The sequence below is a fragment of the Galleria mellonella genome, unplaced genomic scaffold (genome assembly GCF_026898425.1).
Source record: "Galleria mellonella isolate WM207_F2 unplaced genomic scaffold, CSIRO_AGI_GalMel_v1 utg312, whole genome shotgun sequence".
NCBI lineage: Eukaryota > Metazoa > Arthropoda > Insecta > Lepidoptera > Pyralidae > Galleria > Galleria mellonella.
The window spans coordinates 11296233-11316091 of NW_026442074.1; the positions used below are offsets into that span (position 1 = coordinate 11296233).

Genomic DNA, 19859 nt, shown 5'->3' on the forward strand with positions numbered 1-19859 from the left:
ATAAAATAATAAAATAATCTAAGTGCCTCATTGCTAGTAATATCAGGTCGACCTCCACGTGGTTCCCCCTGGAAACCATCGTGGTTAATTCTAGTGCAATTCATCACAATTGGCTAACTGACCTGCTTTCATCGTCACCTGTCATCCCTCACTGGTGCCCCGCCAACGTATACCGTTAGCGCAGGCGGGCTTACTATTCCATTATCATCCATTAAAAAAAAACCACCGGTACAAACCAGGAACATGCCCAACTTTCTAACAATATTTTTAACGAGTGTTTAGAGTATGGTAACTCCGCCTACACTATCAGTATACACTAGCGGGGCACCCGTGAAAGATGATAGATGAGAATGAAAGCAGGTCAGTTAGCCCATCGTGACGAATTCCACAAGAATTAACCTAACCTGATAGGGTATATTGCTAGCAATGAAGCTGTTAGATCCCCATTACTAACAATCTTTTTCCCCTAATTTCTTGTAATTATACATATGTATACTTGTGTATTAACCTGTGGAGTGATCGGCTGTAGGCTAGCTCGCTACACTCACCGGTTTTTAGAAATTACCAAATTTTGATTAGAGCTTATGGATAAATGGGTTTATTACCTACATCAATTAATAACCTACATAAATTTAATGAAAACGACGCTGCAAATTCAAGTTATGCAACAGACGCTGTTGCATTAGTGCGCGGTACCACACTTTTGTTCGGTACAGCGTATGATGTATAAACGCTCGAAAGGTTAATCTTAATCCAATTATAATGCCCATTTCTGTTCATTTAAGATTTTGCTCCGCAAAAATAAATATCCGCGAAAGACGTAACAACATTGAACAGAAAATATTGAGAATTGCAAAAAAATCAGGATCCAACGGCCGAATCTAATTTATGTTATTTATTTAAATTTTCTTATTGTCATTGTATATATTTATATTTTTGGCCCAATAAAGAATTAAAGAAATAAATAAGACCTGTTTGTTGCAGAGAATTCTATTATGCGTTCTAAATTCTAACTTCTTCAATCTAATGTATATACAAAATATCTCTACGTTAATTGGTGTGAGCGTTTTTACAATTAATGTGGCTGTTTTTTTTTCTTGAAGAGTACAATGTTTTTATTTCGTGTCCTGATTGTACTCCAACTCGGAGTCGTGTGAATAGCGCCTTATGCGATATATTCTTTGGAATCCAGGATTGTAAAATAAAAGTGGTGTTGTCCCACTTACACTTAATACAATATGACGTTATTCTATCTCGCTCACACACTAACTGTGAAGTTGTTATCTAAACGTCCGTGTTTAGGTTCGCGCGCTCTTTTCTTCTCACTAAATGCCATATTTCCGTCTTTGTCATAAGTTAGTATGTTTCCTTTCCTACCCTTTGATATTTACTAACTAGCTATGACCCTCGGTTATGCCCATAAGCACTAAGATAAAGTGCCTTTTAAGATTTTCTATGATGATGATGATGAAATGTGTACCGTTATAATCAGCATATTTAGGAAACTGCGCCACACGCTTTATTATATAGTTTCAAAGTTTATACATAAAAATTTGTAATCAGTATTTGCCGGCGATAACCCGTGCCACGGGATAATATCAACGCTGGAAATCGAAATGTATTAAGCGCCATCTAGCGGGTTTTCAGAGAAAAATCAATCGAAGAAGGAAATAGTTTTTTTTTTTTTTTTATGCGACTTAGAATGGCAAACAAGCTGACGGCCCACCTGATGGAAAGTGGTAACCGTCGCCTATAGACATGAGCAGTAGCAATGACATAACAGAGTATACTGTTTCGCCCATGATACCCCCCATGCGTTGCCATTTCTGAGGACTCGAGTGTTATTCCTCTGTACCCAGTAAATTCACGCCATATTCCACCCTTCAAACCAAAACACAGCCATGCAAACACAACTGCTTCACGGTAGAAACACTAATGGGACAGAGGTACCTAAGCAATCGACTTTTGTCAGGTGGTTTCATTAGGTGGGCCGTCAGCTTGTTTGCCATTCTAAGTTGTATAAAAACAAACAAAAAAAAACATATAGAGATAAATAAACAGGCCAAAAGTTATAGTCGAAGTTTGAGATAATCCATGTACAATAATATTTAAATATACATATATTTTGATATGTATATTTAAAAATAAAGAGATAACGGCATGGACTGTCCGCAGAAATTAAGAATAAAAATTTTGGAGTCGATAATTCTTTAGGTGTCATTTAGGTGTATAGGGAGGTCAAATATAAGGTCCAGCTGGAAGAAAATAGAGATTCTTTAGATAGTCCAGGTAATTTTTTTTTTTGATGGGTGAAAATGGTATGGTAATCCCGCCTGCGCTAACGCTGACGGGGCACCAGTGAGGGATGATAGGTGAGAATGAAAAGGCAGGTCAGTTAGCCCACCGTGATGAATACACCTGTAATCCAACACAATGGTTTCTAGAGGGACCACGTGGAAGTCGACCTAACACAGTATATTACTAGGTATTTGACTGGCAGTCCGCATTACTAACAATCCCTTCCCCTCTTCTATTTTATATTTTTTTTTTTGGGTGAAAATGGTATGGTAACCCCGCCTGCGCTAACGGTATACGCTGGCGGAGCACCAGTGAAGGGCGATAGATGAGAATGAAAACAGGCCAGTTAGCCCATCATGATGAATTCATCTGGAATTAACCATGATAGTTTCCAGGGGGAACCGCGAGGAAGTCGACCTAGTTGGGTATATTTAGCTAGCAGTAGGATTCTCAGTCTCCATTACTAACAATCTCTTTCCCCTCAGTCCAGGTCGGTAAGGTAGTTCATCAGATAGGCAGTCAACGTAGTTAGCTTAGTCATTCTGTTGCTTAAAAAATATTTTTAACCAATTTCAAAAAAGAGAATAGGATTTGTTTTATGTGGAAGATAATGCTTACAGATTGGTCCCATAGAAATTTTATCAAAATCGATTCAGTAGATTCGATTTTCGGTTTTTTTTTGCATAACAATTTTTTTAATACATAGGTATATATGTATAGTCTTGTTTGAATGACATTTCTTCTTAGTACGTAGTTTTGAATAAATCCACCTAATCTAAGTAAATTAATTAACCCAGATTGCATTGTAATCTGGATCTCGTTTTATTGTTGTATTATAAAATACTCATAAACGTAATCCCACTCGCTATCATACATGTGAAATTTTGTATGACATGTGTATGGTTGAATGTACGGGTACCTTTTTTTTATATAACTTATAATGGCAAACAAGCTGACGGCCCTACTTGATGGAAAGTGGCAACCGTCGCCTATAGACATGAGCAGTACCAATATACCTCATGCGTTGCCATTCCTGAGGACTAAGGTTTCTTCTGTGCCCTGTAAACCCAGTGTAAATTCAATATTATATATATACACAATATTTTTACATTAATTCTTGTTAAATTGATCACGATGGACCAACTGATCTGACTTCATCCTCACCTATCATCCCTCACTGATGCCCCGTTGCCCCGTTAACATATTCCGACAGCGCAGGCGGGGTTACCATTCTATTATTCATAAAAAAATACCCTATAGGCTGCAAAATATTGAAAAAATACAGTGAAATTCTCTTCTCGTTTTATAAATTCGCTTAAAAACACGATTAGCGAAATTGAGTTAAAATTTTTTTTTATAATTCGAATAAAGTTCATAATGACAATCGTTCTGGTGCCGCTCAAGGTCGATTCAATATTGAGTGAATTTTCGCATTTGACAATGTTTGTTTGGTCACTTATTTTAGCGCAGGTATGCGAACACTTGTTATCTTGGTGTTACGTAATCGTAAGATGGCGCCTTGCTCTTTTAAACAATACGTTATATCACAATAGCAATAATATATAATATATATATATATATATATATATATATATTACATATATACCACCCGTACCAGAGGGAGACTTTGTACAAAAGTCGATTGCTTGGGTACCTCTGTCCCATTCGTGTTTCAACCGTGAAGCAGCTGTGTTTGCATGGCTGTGTTTCGGTTTGAAGGGTGGGATATGGCGTGAATTTACAGGGTACAGAGGAATAACACCTGAGTCCTCAGGAATGGCAACGCATGGAGGGTATCATGGGTGAAACAGTATACTCTGTTATGTCCATGGTACTGCTCATGCCTATAGGCGACGGTTACCACTTTCCATCAGGTGGGCCGTCAGCTTGTTTGCCATTCTAAGTAGTATAAAATATATATATATATATATATATATATATATATATATATATATATATATATATATATATATATATATATATATATATATATATATTATATATTAACTAGTGTTTACACCCGATTATATCCGCGTGACCAAGATGTGTCCGTCAGCGGGAATAAAATACCCTATATCCTTCTCAATCCAATATAGTGCGTGTATACCAAATTTCATAGTTGGTCAAGCCGTTGCAACGCTATAAGGTAACAAACAAACTCACTTTAATATTTTTAATATTAATAAAAACGCAGAATTGCACGTCCAAGTCCGCAATGAAAAACGCCAACTATGTTTAATACTTGTTGTTTTCCTTGCGCCGAAGTGAACGTGACATAACTAATATGGAACTAACACGGAAGCAAACTCAGCCATTCGCAAATTTGCCGCTAAAAAGCGATCATACAATGTGTGGCAACGTCGCAGTTATCTGTCAGTTTTAAAAAATATTTGAAGATTTGTCAATATATAATTAAAAAGTCGTGTGCAGCGTGGTCCCGGCATAGAATAGGCCACACCTTCCTTTCCCATGGATGTCATAAGAGACGATTAAAGGAATTTAACTGTTGAGAGATAGGCAGAAGCGTTCCTTTAAAAATATGCATTCGTGTTTCTACCGTAAAGCAGTAGTGTCTGCGTGCTTGTGTTTCAGTTTGAAGGGTGGGATATGGCGTGAATTTACAGGGTTCAGAGGAATAACACTCCTGAGTCCTCAGGAATGGCAACGAATGGGGGGTATCATGGGCGAAATAGTATACTCTGTTATGTCTATGGTATTGCTCATGTCTATAGGCGACGGTTACCGCTTTCCATCAGGTGGGCCGTCAGCTTGTTTGCCATTCTAAGTTGTATAAAAAAAATGCAACTGCGGTTGCCAACCCGGTCTGCCAAGCATGGCAACTACTGACAATTAACGACTAATGGACAGTTAAAGGCTGATATAGTATGTTAGTCAATCAATCAAATCATTTATTTGCGAGAAATAAAGGTTTATTATTTTTTTATTACATAATACAGAAATTATTTATTTATTTATTTACTAGCGGCCCGTCCCGGCTTCGTACAAATGGACATTTTTACATTTTAAAAAGTGGCCATTAAGGCTGCACACGCGACGGAAGCTTAAAAATGGAGTAATTTCTCCCGTTTTCCCAACATTTCCCTTCCCTACTCTGCTCCTATTGATCGTAGCGTGATGAAAAGTATACAATAACCTGTCCAGGAGTATGAAAAATAATTGTACCAAGTTTCGTTAAAATCCGTCTAGTAGTTTTTGTTTCTATAACGAACATACAGACAGACAGACAAAAATTTATTGATTGCATTTTTGGCATCAGTATCGATCACTAATCACCCGCTGATAGTTATTTTGGAAATATATTTCATGTACAGAATTGACCTCTCTACAGATTTATTATAAGTATAGATAGATTAGCTGACCCGGTGAACTTCGTTTCGCCTAACTGCGCGCGTTACTGGACAGTACTTGGACATTGCAACATTATTTTATTTTTCTATAATAAAAGGATTTTTCTGAAATAAACATAGCCTAAGTTACTCCTTATTACATCAGCTGCCAATAAAAGTTCCATCAAAATCGGTCCAGCCATTTCAGAGATTAGCTGGAACAAACAGACAGACAAAAATTTTAAAAAATGTTATTTTGGTGTATATACGTTATATATATTTATAAACATGTAGTAATAAACGGATATTTCAATACTACAAACAGACACTCCAATTTTATATATATATATATATATATATATATATATATATATATATATATATATATATATCTGTACAACAATATAGAATATAACGTTATCGATGTACACGAGTTGTGTAGACCTACTTGCATCAATAACACCACTTATATACGATCGTTAGAACAATGTATTTATGTACTCTAATGATAATTTATGTCCCATATCTACTGTCACTACCGTACCCGCCAATGGCTTTACGTGGGGGTCAAATAATACAGGCCACTACTGTGTTACTTACAGCCTCAGTGAAGTGGTAGGGTCGCCATGTTGTACAGAAATTAGTGGGACGTCCCCAGAATTAGTGGGACATCCAGAATTACCATGAGCAATGTAATAGATTTTTCGTCTTCTAGTGTCCCAAAAGAGGTAACAGATAAACGTATTGTACATTTGAAAGTGTTTATGCTATAAACATAATAATATGAAATTTTACATTAGGACTTTTAATACAGTATTTTAATTAACGTAACCTATTCCTTAAAACTAAAGTTAATATTGTATAATAAGGTTTTAATTTTTTTCTTGAAAAAAAAATGTTTATATTACATACCATAATTTAAGATTGTGTCCCACAACAAACCGACTTTAATTGGGACAAAACTAGTTAGTTTAATCTAAAAACGAAACTACTAAACCGATTTGAATAAAAGTTCTATAGACCCAAGCTATAAACATGTTCTTTCAGATAATTAACAATAATATTCCAAATCGGTTTACAACTGACCTAAAATACAACCTAATTGAGGAGCTTCTTTTTTTTGAAGTCGGTTGAATAACAACATATTTCTCATACTCTATCTAAGTAGTTCAAATTTAATAAATACATCGCACAAAGTACCTAAAACAACATTCACAGGTCAGTGACCCATGACTTTGATATTAGGCGATTGACTTTTTTTTTATGTTGCGATAAATCTAAATATTTTTAAAAAGTTCAGAAAAAAAAACGCTCAGACACTATTTACAACTTTAATACTTTAATAACACAATAATCCAATACTAATATAAAGTCGTTTGCTTGGAAACCTCTGTCCCATACATGTTTCTACCGTGAAGCAGTAGAGTTTGCATGGCTGTATTTCGGTTTGAAAAGTGGGCTATGGCAGTGAATTTACAGGGTACAGAGGCATAACATCTTATTTCTCAGGAATAGCAACGCATGGGGGGTATCATAAGTGAAACAATATATTTAGTTATATTCATAGTACTATTCGTGTCTATAGGCGACGGTTACCACTTTCCATCAGGGCGCCGTCAGCTTTTTTGCCATTCTAAGTTGCATTAAAAAAAACTTGTCTTCTACAAAATATCGCGAAACTATCAGTGACCAAATATCGATGATAATAATAATCGGTAACATTTAGATTGGCATCGAGCTAATGACAGCTGTCAAAACTATCATTTATTTTATTGACGTATTAAAAATATGGACGTTTCGGCTCTAGCTTCCCGGTCCCCAGTCACATTAAGCTGTTTCAAGATACATAAGAAGATCCTCAAACTACATATTACATGTTACATAAACTGACTTATAATAAAAGTCAATAATTAACACCATAAACATGATTACGAGAGAGGAGGGACTTCTCTACTCCATACGCACTTTTAACGTCAGAAAAATTGCAAGTTTGTTGCCGGTCTTTTAGGAAGAATATTTTCTTTGAAGGTTCCTATATCGTATCTGTTCGGAAATACTGCTCCTGGGAGTCGGTTCCATAGTTTGGTTGTGCGCGGAAGGTGTGTGTCTACAGATACGCACGGTGGAGGACTGCCACTCATCCATATGGTCGGGATGGAGCTTTTATTAACGCAGAACCTTTTACCCACGATTTCGTTTGCGTCACTGAGATAAAACGTATCCATATTTCATAGTGATTGGTTAAAACGTTAAGACGCTATAAGGTAACAATCAAACAAACTCATATTTACATTTATAACATTAGTAAGGATTGTTAAACGCTTTTATAATATTGAGATAAGTGAGAATTCTTCTATCAAAATAAACTGGGACGTGTCCCACCAGTGGGACACGTATTTTATCCTGCCTATCTGTAAATCAGTGTGGTGACACTAATGTTGCATGGCAATTTGCAAGCATTACTCACATATTCAGGTCAAATATCTTGTATTCAATGGCATCTTGTATTATTAAAGGCGCAGAAAGGCCGAAGTACAAGTCGATAGTGGGTTCACATAACATTACACAGGGGGGAAAGGGATTGTTAGTAATGGAGACTGAGAATCCCATTGGTAGCAATATACCCAACCAGGTCGACCTCCTCGCGGTTCCCCCTGGAAACTATCATGGTTAATTCCTGATGAATTCATCATGATGAGCTAACTGGCCTGTTTTCATTCTCATCTATCACCTTTCACTGGTGCTCCGCCAGCGTATCCCGTTAGCGCAGGCGGGGTTACCATACCATTTTCAACCATCAAAAAAAAAAAAACATTACACATGCCCCTGTTAGACATAAGTAATATCAGTACTGATATCACTCCGATATCTATATATTGGGTTTCTCTAAAAATTGACGGCGGAATAAAGGTCTCCCTCTCAATATCGACTTTACCAGTCGGATATGTCCATTCGTTCCTGTCGGGTGTTTCATTTAATTATTGTATATTCGACAACTGATATTTATTTATTTTTATAACCTATTTTTACTTCACACTCCCGTGTGGTCCCGGCATAGACATGTCACCCTGTACAGCATAGACGGCATAGATATGCAATAGGCCACCCCTTCCCTTTCCCGTGGGTGTCGTAAGAAGCGACTAAGGGAGGGCAAGGGATGGGCAGCAGGGTCCGTCTTAAAACATTTCCAAAGCCTAGCTGCGATTGCCAATCCGTCTACCAGCCGTGGCAACTACTGGCAAACCCATTTTTCTCCTCTTAAAACATCTCCAAGCCCTAACTGCGATTGCCTATCCGCCTACCGTGGCATCTACTGACAACCCCATTTTTTGAAGTCGATTTAATTTTTTTTAAACCTGTCAGGTATAGATATGGACTTACTTATTTCCTGACTTTTCGTCGCTACAACTAGGAACTGAAACCTTCTTGCCTTTTAGGGATTCTTACCTGCACTACCATCAGTCTTCAGGGTTGCTACATTAACATTCTATTAATGTAAATTGGTCCCAATTAGCACCTATTCACACATTTAACATTCGACCTCGGTTATTGATAGCGTAATTTTATATGACACGCCACTAAGACACGTCCAAGGACCTGAAATTTTGTATATCAAGTGTTTTTTTTAAGATTTAAACAAATATGTTTTTAAATAAACAATCGGGACTTAACGTGATGTTAATGACCTGTCCTGTTGTGACCAAGTCGCGGTGCAATCCACGTCGAAACGTCGCCAATAAAGAAGCAGGTATGTAGGTACTATATATACTACGAGTATACCAGAGGGAGACTTTGTACAAAAGTCGTTTGCTTGGCCACCTCTGTCCCATTCGTGTTTCAACCGTAAAGCAATTGTGTTTGCATGGCTGTGTTTCGGTTTGAAGGGTGCGATATGGCGTGAATTTACTGGGTACAGAGGAATAACACCTAAGTCCTCAGGAATGGCAATGCATAGGGGTATCATGGGCGAAACAGTTATGTCCATAGTACTGATCATATCTATAGGTGACGGTTACCACTTTCCATCAGGTGGGCCGTCAGCTTGTTTGCCATTCTAAGTTGTATAAAAAAAAGTTTATAAGATAAGAGCATATTCCTTTTTAAAAGGCTGGCAGCACACCCGCAATGCCGTTGGTGTTGTGGGTGATCATGGGCGGCGGTAGTCACTTGCCATCGGGTGAGCCGCATGCTCGTTTGCCCCCTGCGTTATAAAAAAAAATATTGTCTGTGTACATTTTTGTTATAACCTAATATCTATTTTAATGTGAATGTAAAAAAGCATATAAATAAATAATTAATATTGTATTATTTCTAGTTATAAAGTCTAGTTGTTGTATGTATGTACAAGTAAGTGATCCATACAGGTATTAAATGGATGATATTTGAGATCTGGCCACTTGTACGCAGTTTATAAACACGTGCCTTTGTTCCAGCGCATGCGCATTCTATTGTTGTTTTACAAGTTGAAGCGAGTTCAATTCTGATTATTGTTTATGCAAGTGAGTTACTTCGGGAAACCTAATGAATTGGGAACACACGATTGCTTGTCCTCTTTCTGAGAGAAAGTGATTGTTAATATAACACAAAGAAGCTAGATTTAACAGTGGTCACAAGGTATGGGACAAACGCAGGCATAAGAGGGGAAGGGGGGGGGGATTATTAGTAATACGGACTACCAATCCAATTGCTAGCAATATACACCGTCAAGCCGACCACCTCGCGGTTACCATTGGAAACTATCGTCAGGTGTATTCATCACGATGGACTAACTTCATGGATTCATCATCGTTGGTGCCCCGCCAGCGTATAGCGTTAGCGCAGACGGGGTTACCATTCCATCACCATCCAACAAAGATCATCTATTTTTTTTTAATGGATGATAATGGAATGGTAAATCCGCTAGCGCGATCGGTATACACTGGTGGAGCACTAGTGAGGGATGATAGGTGAGGATGAAAGGCAGGTCAGTTACCCCATCGTGAATAATTCAACGATAAATTAATCATTGTGGTTTCCAGGGGGAACCGCGTGGTGGTCGAACTGATGGGGTATATTGATAGCAATGGGGACTAACCTCTCCTTTGCTAACATTCCCTCCCCCCCCCCCATTCTCACCTATTATCCCTCAGTGTATACCGATAATGCAGACGGAGGAACCATTCCATTATCATCTATTAAAAAAAAACACAGGCGTAAGGGGGGAGGAGAATGGATTGTTAGTACTGTGGATTTGTAGCCCCATTGTTAGCAATATGCAATGCAATATAACTGACGGAGTTATTACATAGAAAAAAAATACAATCGATTTGAGAAACTCCTTTTTGAAGTCGGTTGAAAACATTCAAATTAAGAATTTACTGATTTTTTTTATACAACTTAGAATGGCAAACAAGCTGACGGCCCACCTGATGGAAAATGGCAACCGTCGCCTATAGACATGAGCAATACCATGGACATAACAGAGTGTACTGTTTCACCCATGATACTCCCCATGCGTTGCCATTCCTGAGGACCCAGGTGTTATTCCTCTGTACCCTGTAAATTCACGCCATATTCCACCCTTCAAACCGAAACACAGCCATGCAAACACAACTGCTTCACGGTAGAAACACGAATGGGACAGAGGTACCCAAGCGATCGACTTTTGTACAAAGTCTCCCTCTGGTTTTATGAAGTAACTTTAATAAATACAGTTATCTTTTAACCTTCACGTACGAGTATATATTTCACCTTTGTTTTCCTAGCCGCGTCGCTATTTCATCCGCTCAGAATGTCGGACAGGCTTAGTACCCGTCAACTGTCGCCACTTTTCACGTTGTTTGTTGTATAAATAATTTAGCCACGATATCTCCTAAACTAACGCGCCATTAAACGACTAATACAGACAAATATTTTCCGCATTTCACTTACTAACTGTATCCTACGGCTTCGCTCGGGGGGAAAGGGATTGTTAGTAATGGGGTCAAATAGCCCCATTACTAGCAATATCAGGTCGACCTCTACGTGGTTTCCCCTGTAAACCATCATGACTAATTCTAGTTGAATTCGTCGCGATGGGCTAACTGACCTGCATTCATCCTCATCAGTCATCTATCACCGGTGCCCCGCCAGTGTATACGGATAGCGCAGACGGGGTTACCATGCCATTATTACCTATTAAAAAAAATTAAAAGTAGGAAATATATTTATTCCAGTAAAATTAATATTAAGCATTTTTGAATAGTCATTCTTATGATTCTTTACGCCAACTTTATTATAACAATCTACGCTAATATTATGAAGAGGGGGGAAAGGGATTGTTAGTAATGGAGACTGAGAATCCCATTGCTAACAATATACCCAACCAGGTCGACCTCCACGCGGTTCCCCCTGGAAACTATCATGATTAATTCCTGATGAATTCATCATGATGGGCCAACTGGCCTGTTTTCATTCTCATCTATCACCCTTCACTAGTGCTCCGCCAGTGTATCCCGTTAGCGCAGGCTGGGTTACCATACCATTTTCACTCATCAAAAAAAAAAAAATTATAAAGAATAATTATATTACTACAGTGCAAGTACTTAAGAAGTAAATAAATAAAATTAATCCCTCATACAAGCTAAAAATTACTAAAATGTAAACTTAATTGCAGAGTCCAATCGGATGTGGGCGAGCGCTTCTTTCGTCGGCGTACTCATTGTAATCGGCTTACCTCTATGGTGGAAGACGACGGAGGTTTACAGGTAAGTGAAGGTTTTATTATGAGTAATAATAGAATGGTATACCCGCCTGTACTGTAATTATATGCTGGCAGAATGGTGATAGATAAAGAGACAGTCAGATCAGTTGGCCTCAAGTGATAAATTTGCCAAGAATTAACCATGATTATTTCTAGGACTTCGTGTAGGTCGACCTGATTTTTTCATTTTTTTTTTATACAACTTAGAATGGCAAACAAGCTGACCCGACAGCGTATACCAATAGCGCAGGCGGGGTTACCATTCCATTATCATCCATTAAAAAAAAAGTGCGAACTAGTCAATCACCACAAATTGTCAAAACTTGCATCAATTATTTGTACAGAGGAATAACACCTGAGTCCTCAGGAATGGCAACGCATGGGGAGTATCATGGGCGAAACAGTATGTTATACTCTGTTATGTCCATGGTACTGCTCATGTCTATAGGCGACGGATACCACTTTCCATCAGGTGGACCGTCAGCTTGTTTGCCATTGTGAGTTGTATAAAAAAATAAATAAAGTTTTTCAAAATAACAGTCGAGTAGTATGATCAGTGAGATTCACGTCACATTATATGCAGATATCGTATGACTGCTTATTTTTATTTTTAAAATAACACAATTAACATGAAAAGGTTTTGTCGGAAGAAATCTCTTATTAGAGATAAGCTCGCCTTTGTGCATTATAATGAATTATGTTATTTATTTATGTTTATAATTATGTTAATGTTAAACCAAATCTTTTTGTAATATGGATAAAATCATATTACGCCGACCCTAAATGATTGGGATAAGGGTAGGAAGATGATGAATTAACAGTATGTTTTGTGTACAGTAAAACAATAAAGTATAAAGAATTGTCTTACAGTTAACTTGTTTACAATGTAAACCGTGTAACTGAGTTGTAAAGCTGACTCGAATCCTGATATATATATACGTGTGTGTACTTTGTACTTTGCATACATTAAACTAGGAATATATATATGTACATTTATATCAATCAACACATTTTTTTTTCTTTTTTAATGGATGATAATGGAATGATGACCCCGCCTGCGCTATCGGTATACACTAGCGGGGCACCAGTGAGGGATGATTGGTGGGGATGAATAGGCAGGTCAGTTAGCCCATCGTGACGAATTCATCGATAAATTAGTTACGATGGTTTCCAGGGGGAACCACGTGGAGGTCGACCTGGTACGGTATATTGATAGCAATGAGGACTAACCTCCCCATTACCAACAATCCCTTCCCCCCAATCAACACATATTATAAAATCGTAACTGATCGCTGCCTGTACGTGGAAGATATTTAAGAAAAACTATTATAAAGAGGCTTTATGAACGCAGTACACCTGAAAACAATGACTTTTAGAAGTCAATTCTGTACATGAAATATATTTCCAAAATAACTATTAGGGGGTGATTAGTGATCGATACTGATGCCAAAAATGCAATCAGTAAATTTTTTGTCTATCTGTCTGTCTGTATGTTCGTTATAGAAACAAAAACTATTCGACGGATTTTAACGAAACTAGGTACAATTATTCTTCATACTCCTGGGCAGGTTATAGTGTACTTATCATCACGCTACGATCAATAGGAGCAGAGCAGTGAAGGGAAATGTTGAGAAAACGAGAGAAGTTACTCCATTTTTAAGCTTCCTTCGCGTGTGCAGCCTTAATGGCCACTTTTTAAAATGTAAAAATGTCCACCCGTGCGAAGCCGGGACCGGCCGCTAGTTTATAATATTAGTAAAGATGAATCCCCCTCCTCCACCACCACTGCTCCCACCCCCGTAAAATTATTCTGTATCCGCCCCTACGACGTCCGCGACGTCGGTTTGTATATAGCCTTGATAACTGATAAGAACACACTCATTATCGTTGACACTACTGTGACATGTCGTTTATGGTTTACACTGTGACGTCAGCGGAGGAATGTCCGCTTCTCACCTGACAACTTACGGTTAACTTATGGTTATACTAACTTATAGTTGATAGGTGAAAATGGTATGGTAACTCCGCCTGCACTAACGGGAAATGCTGGCAGAGCACCAATGAAGGGATAAGAATGAAAACAGGCGTCATGATGAATTCATCAGGAATTAACCGTGATAGTTTCCAGGGGGAACCGCGAGGAGGTCAACCTGGTTGGGTATATTACTAGCAATGATTCTTAGTCTCAGTTACTAACAATCCCTTCCCCCCCTGACTACACGTAGTTGTTAATTACTATTTTTTTTTATGTAAAAACAAGCCATGTAGGTCCCGACATAGAATAGGCCACGCTTTCTTTTCCTGTGGATGTCTTAGGCGATTAAGGGAATTTAATGGTTGATTGACGGGCAGCAGCGTCTCTCTTAAAACATCACTAAAAGTCTAACTGCGGTTGCCAAACTGCCTGCCGAATGTAGCAACTACTGGCAAAACTCCCCTTCTGTAGAAGACTTATGTTTAGTAGTGAATAATTAACGGTAATTAATATTATTAAATTAATTAATTAGTGATTAATACGAGTATATTCTTCTTATCGATCCTAAAAATACTACACGCTCCTAAACGACTTCAGAAAAAAAGGTGGTTATCAATTCGGTTGTATTTCGGATTAGCCCCATGAAAATTTCATCAAAATCGGTCCAGTAGTTTTTAAATTAATGGCAAACAGGCTGACGGTCCACCTGATGGAAAGTGGTGACCATCGCCTATAGACATGAGCAGTACCATGGACATAACAGAGTATACTGTTTCGCCCGTGATACCTCCTAATTATCAAAATAACTGATTTCCCCACGATCGTATTTTTTTTGTGGAAATAAAATCTAGGGGGAGCAAAGTGCATTGTTCTTTTTTTTTTCAGCAAAACTTCTAGAGAGAAATTGTACATTAAAAACAATTTTGTTATAGATAACCTCCGAAAGTAATCAATAAAGATAAATTTAATAATTAAAACGTTACTTAAACCGTTACATAAACAATTTAATGAGAAAATAATTGGTCCGGGTCGAGTTTATCGTCGAATAAAAAGTGATTTTCATATTTTGTATAAAATAACATTTTATTCACGCTTTGTCCTTCAAAATCGTGATATAATTTTATAGATTTATTATCGTCTTCTTTAGAGTTCCGCACCTCCGAAGGTGAAAACGGAACCCTTATAGGATCACCTCGTTGTCCGTCCGTCCGTCTGTCAAGATCCTTTTTCTTAGGAACGCGTTGAGGTATCAAATTGAAATTAATATCATATACTCAGGTCTGCATTCTCTTAAAGCAGAAAAAAAAATCAAGCTTCCAAATCGACGCAATCAAAAGATACGGCCGTTTATGTTTCATTTATATCGCATATTTCGACATTCGCAAAGGGAATCAAAACCTATAGGGTACTTCCCGTTGACCTAGAAACATGAAATTTGCCTAGAAACAATATCATGTAGCGCAAGTGAAGAAAAAATCTGAAAACCGTAAATTTGTAGTTAGTTCACAAAAAAAAATTAAATTTGATAATTTTGTGCGGAACCCTCGTTGCGCGAGTCCGGCTCGCACTTAACTAGCTTTTTTTGTTTATTTACATTCTACTATCGGCTGTTAAATGCTTATCTTCATTTTTTTATCACCCTGTATTCGTTGTGTGCGAAAAGTCGCGTTCTACACTCCGTACATTATAGGAGTAGCATGGTGCCGTTGAAAGATTACCTAAATACTAATTACTAAATAGTAATTACTATTTTGAACTACTAATTGTGCCCGAGTCCTTCGATTTTTTATACCACTGCAGTGGCAAACAAGCATACGGCCCACCTGATGGTAAACGATTACCGTATTTTATGAACGCTTGCAATGTGTGAAGAGCATTGCGCACGCGTTGCCGACCCTGAAGAAATCTATTTACCTCTTTTTTGAAGAACCATGTGCTCTAGTTCTAAACAATTATATGTAAAATAACTAAATGTATTTTTGACAACTAAATTGACATTAATGCATGTATATTAGCTACCTATCAGTATAATTTTGCTTCACCCAAACAGGGTTTCATGTTACATTACACTCTACATAAGAACATTGTAACAACTCTATATTATAATAATATATATATATAATATATTTATTTATGTCTCCTCAAAAACAACTTAAATTTAACCAGAGTGAGACTTTGTATAAAAGTCGATTGCTTGGGTACCTCTGTCCCATTCGTGTTTCAACCGTGAAGCAGTTGTGTTTGCATGGCTGTGTTTCGGTTTGAAGGGTGGGATATGGCGTGAATTTACTGGGTACAGAGAAATAACACCTGAGTCCTAGGGAATGGCAACGCATGGGGGGTATCATGGGCGAAACAGTATCTCTGTTATGTCCACGGTACTGCTCATGTCTATAGGCGACAGTTACCACTTTCCATCAGGTGGGCCGTCAGCTTGTTTGCCATTCTAAGTTGTATAAAAAAAAATAAGTATTTAGGATTAAATAAAATAAATATAATACGGAACTCTGCTGTGAGGAGCTGGTGTCTGAAATGGGTTAAAACCATCAGGCCCCCAACCGATATGTGTTTAAATAATAATGAAACAATATACATTTCACTGAAATTACACAATCCAAAAAAATAAAAATACAATCAATAATTAATAGTAGGAGATAAAAGAAAGAACAATAAAATTAAATAAATAAATAAACAAATGGCAAGCGAATCCATCAATAGAGGGGGGAAGATTGTCAGTAATAGGATCTTACAGTCCTATTGCTAACAATATATCCCCCATCAGGTCGACCTCCACGCGGTTATATCACTCAGTATGAAGTACCAGTAATACAGTTATTTTATAATAAAAACAGCCATTATGGCAGCTGTCAATCGCATCGTGCCACAATGGACAGAGTATAATCGGAATAGAACATCACAGCTACCCAAAAAAATGCATCGAGTGGCAAAATTTTGAAACAACAGATATGGTGGTTGCATTTTTATTAGACAGAGGTTCGTCATTCGTTCAGAATGGTATGGAATGGCTGGTCATATAGCTCGATAAACCGACAATCGATGGGGAAGAAAGATTCTTGAGTAGCGACCCCGTACTAGCAAACGCAGTGTAAGACGACCCCCCTCACTAGATGGAGTGACGACCTCAAATGCATTGCAGGGAATCAATGGATGCAGGTGGCTCAAGACCGTTCCTTATGACAGACTATGGGGGAGGCCTATGTCCAGCATTGGACGGATTAATGGCTGGTGACTGACTGGAGGAGACTTGGCTCGGCATTGGCTGACTAGTGGCGACATCTCGTGGCGTGGTGTGGAGTTATTTATTTACACCCGATGTGACAAAGTTGCTGGATTTTATATATTTTTTTTATATGAGATCAGATGGAATTTTTTGCAAGAGTCTTTCTCTCTCTCTCTCGTGTGGAGGAAGGGATTTTTAGTAACAGGGACTACTGTATTGCTACCAATATAGGGTATGTTTTTAGTACATTAGATATGTTTTTTTTATTAGATTTTTTACGACTGCTGCCATAAGGAAGCTGCGGTTGCTTATATGTAGCAGTATATGGGGAAGTCTATGTTAAACAATGGACAAATAACGATTGACACGATAATGATGAGATGTCAAGTGTATTAAATTTAATTTCTCCGTTTCAGGGTAGCGCTCCCGTATGACAAAATAAACACGTTCACCACTCTGTCACACGCGGTCACCACCGAGCTGACGGTAGTGGCCAACGACGATGCTACTGCCGATCAAATTGTGGACAACATAAAGAAAGAATTTGAGGAATCTGGTATGTACACATTTTATTTTAATCATCACAGCTGCTCAAGATGAAGGGTCCCGAATGATCCCGTAACTAATGAAACTTGCTCGATCAAATTACACATAGGTTAAATCGATAGTTATTGGTGGGAAAGGGATTGTTAATAATGGAATTGTTAGTAGTAGTCCTGTAAGGTCAACTTCCACGCGGTTTCCCCTAGAAACCATCGTAGTGGAATTTGTCAAGATTGACTGACCTGCTTTCATCGTCACCTATCATCTATCACTGGTGCCCCGACAGTGTATATCGATAGCGCAGACGGGGATACCATTCCATTATCATCCATTAAAAAAAAAGATAGTTATTACGTTAAAATCTGGTTTTTATGCAACTTATAATGGCAGACGTGCTGACAGATCACTTGATGGTAAATGGTAACCGTCACCTATAGACATAGCATTACTATAGACATAACAAAATATATTATGATATCCATTTTAAGCCCCATACAATAACAATAACAATTATTGTTTCACCACCTATATCACCTTCAAAATGAAATAGGGACCCCGTATACGCCGGCGGGGCATCAGTGAGGGAGGATAGCTGAGAATTAAAGCAGGTCCACATTGCTTAACCACAATAGTTTCCGGGGTATCGCGTGGAGATCGACCTGATAGGGTATATTGCTAACAAAGGGACAGTTAGACCCCATTACTAACAATCCCTTTACCCCCTATCACTCTCTATTAGGTAAATAGATAATCAACTTGTTTGCCGTTCTGTGTATTTGCATGGCTGTTTCGGTTTGAAGGATGGGATATGGTAGTGAATTTACAGGGTACAGAGGAATAACACCTGAGTCCTCAGGAATGGCAATGCATGGGGGGTATCATGGGCGAAACAGTATACTCTGTTATGTCTAAGTACTGCTCATGTCTATAGGCGACGGTTACCACTTTCCATCAGGTGGGCCGTCAGCTTGTTCGCCATTTTAAGTTGCATAAAAAAAGTTATTTAACTATCCACTGAGATTCAGGCTCGGCCTAGTCAAGTGGCTAATAGATTTAATTAAAAATTATTTATTTAATAAAGGCACTTATTTATGTACTGATTCAGGCGGGCAAAGCCATGGGATACAACTAGCGTTACATAAAAAAAAGGTAACATATTATAAATATTGTTTCTAGATGTGATAAAGTTAAACATCAAGAAATTCATACTCCCGGACGGCCTGCGTCGCACCTTGGACTCGGTGGCGGATGACCAGGAAGCCGTCGAGGAAGTAGCAGGCGCGTATGACCTGAAGAAGCATAATACCTTCTACGTGGTGCAACGGTCACAGCTGTACCAGGACGTGTGGTTGTCAAGAGAGAGGCTGGCTTTCTTCAAAGATGCTACAGGTACTGGGTTTTTGATGGGTGAAAATGGTAAGGTAACGATGAGAATGAAAACAGGCCAGTTAGCCCATCATGATGAATTCATCAGGAATTAACCATGATAGTTTCCAGGGAGAACCGCGAGGAGGTCGACCTGGTTGGGTATATTGCTAGCAATAGGATTCTCAGTCTCCATTACCAACAATCCCTTTCCCCCACAGGTACTGTGTTATGTGCTGATGGCACCTTGTAAATTTATAAGTTACTTTGTCTCTATTTTTTTCATGCCACGAAGGTGGCAAAGAAGCATACAGCTCGTCTGATAGTAAACGATCACTGTAGTCAATGGTCGCCTGCAACATTAGCGGT

General features: G+C 38.2%; 1 protein-coding gene across 2 annotated transcripts in view; it reads left to right on the top strand.

Annotated features, from left to right (window-relative positions):
• The window catches only part of LOC113515158 (GPI transamidase component PIG-S), an 81289-nt gene that overhangs the window by 50890 nt on the left and 10540 nt on the right, over positions 1 to 19859 (top strand). For both annotated transcript variants that reach the window (XM_052895863.1, XM_052895864.1), the window contains exons 2-4: positions 12280 to 12370; positions 17999 to 18138; positions 19302 to 19514. In XM_052895863.1, coding sequence (XP_052751823.1) covers positions 12280 to 12370; positions 17999 to 18138; positions 19302 to 19514 — 444 coding nt within the window. The remainder of the gene's footprint in view (positions 1 to 12279; positions 12371 to 17998; positions 18139 to 19301; positions 19515 to 19859) is intronic.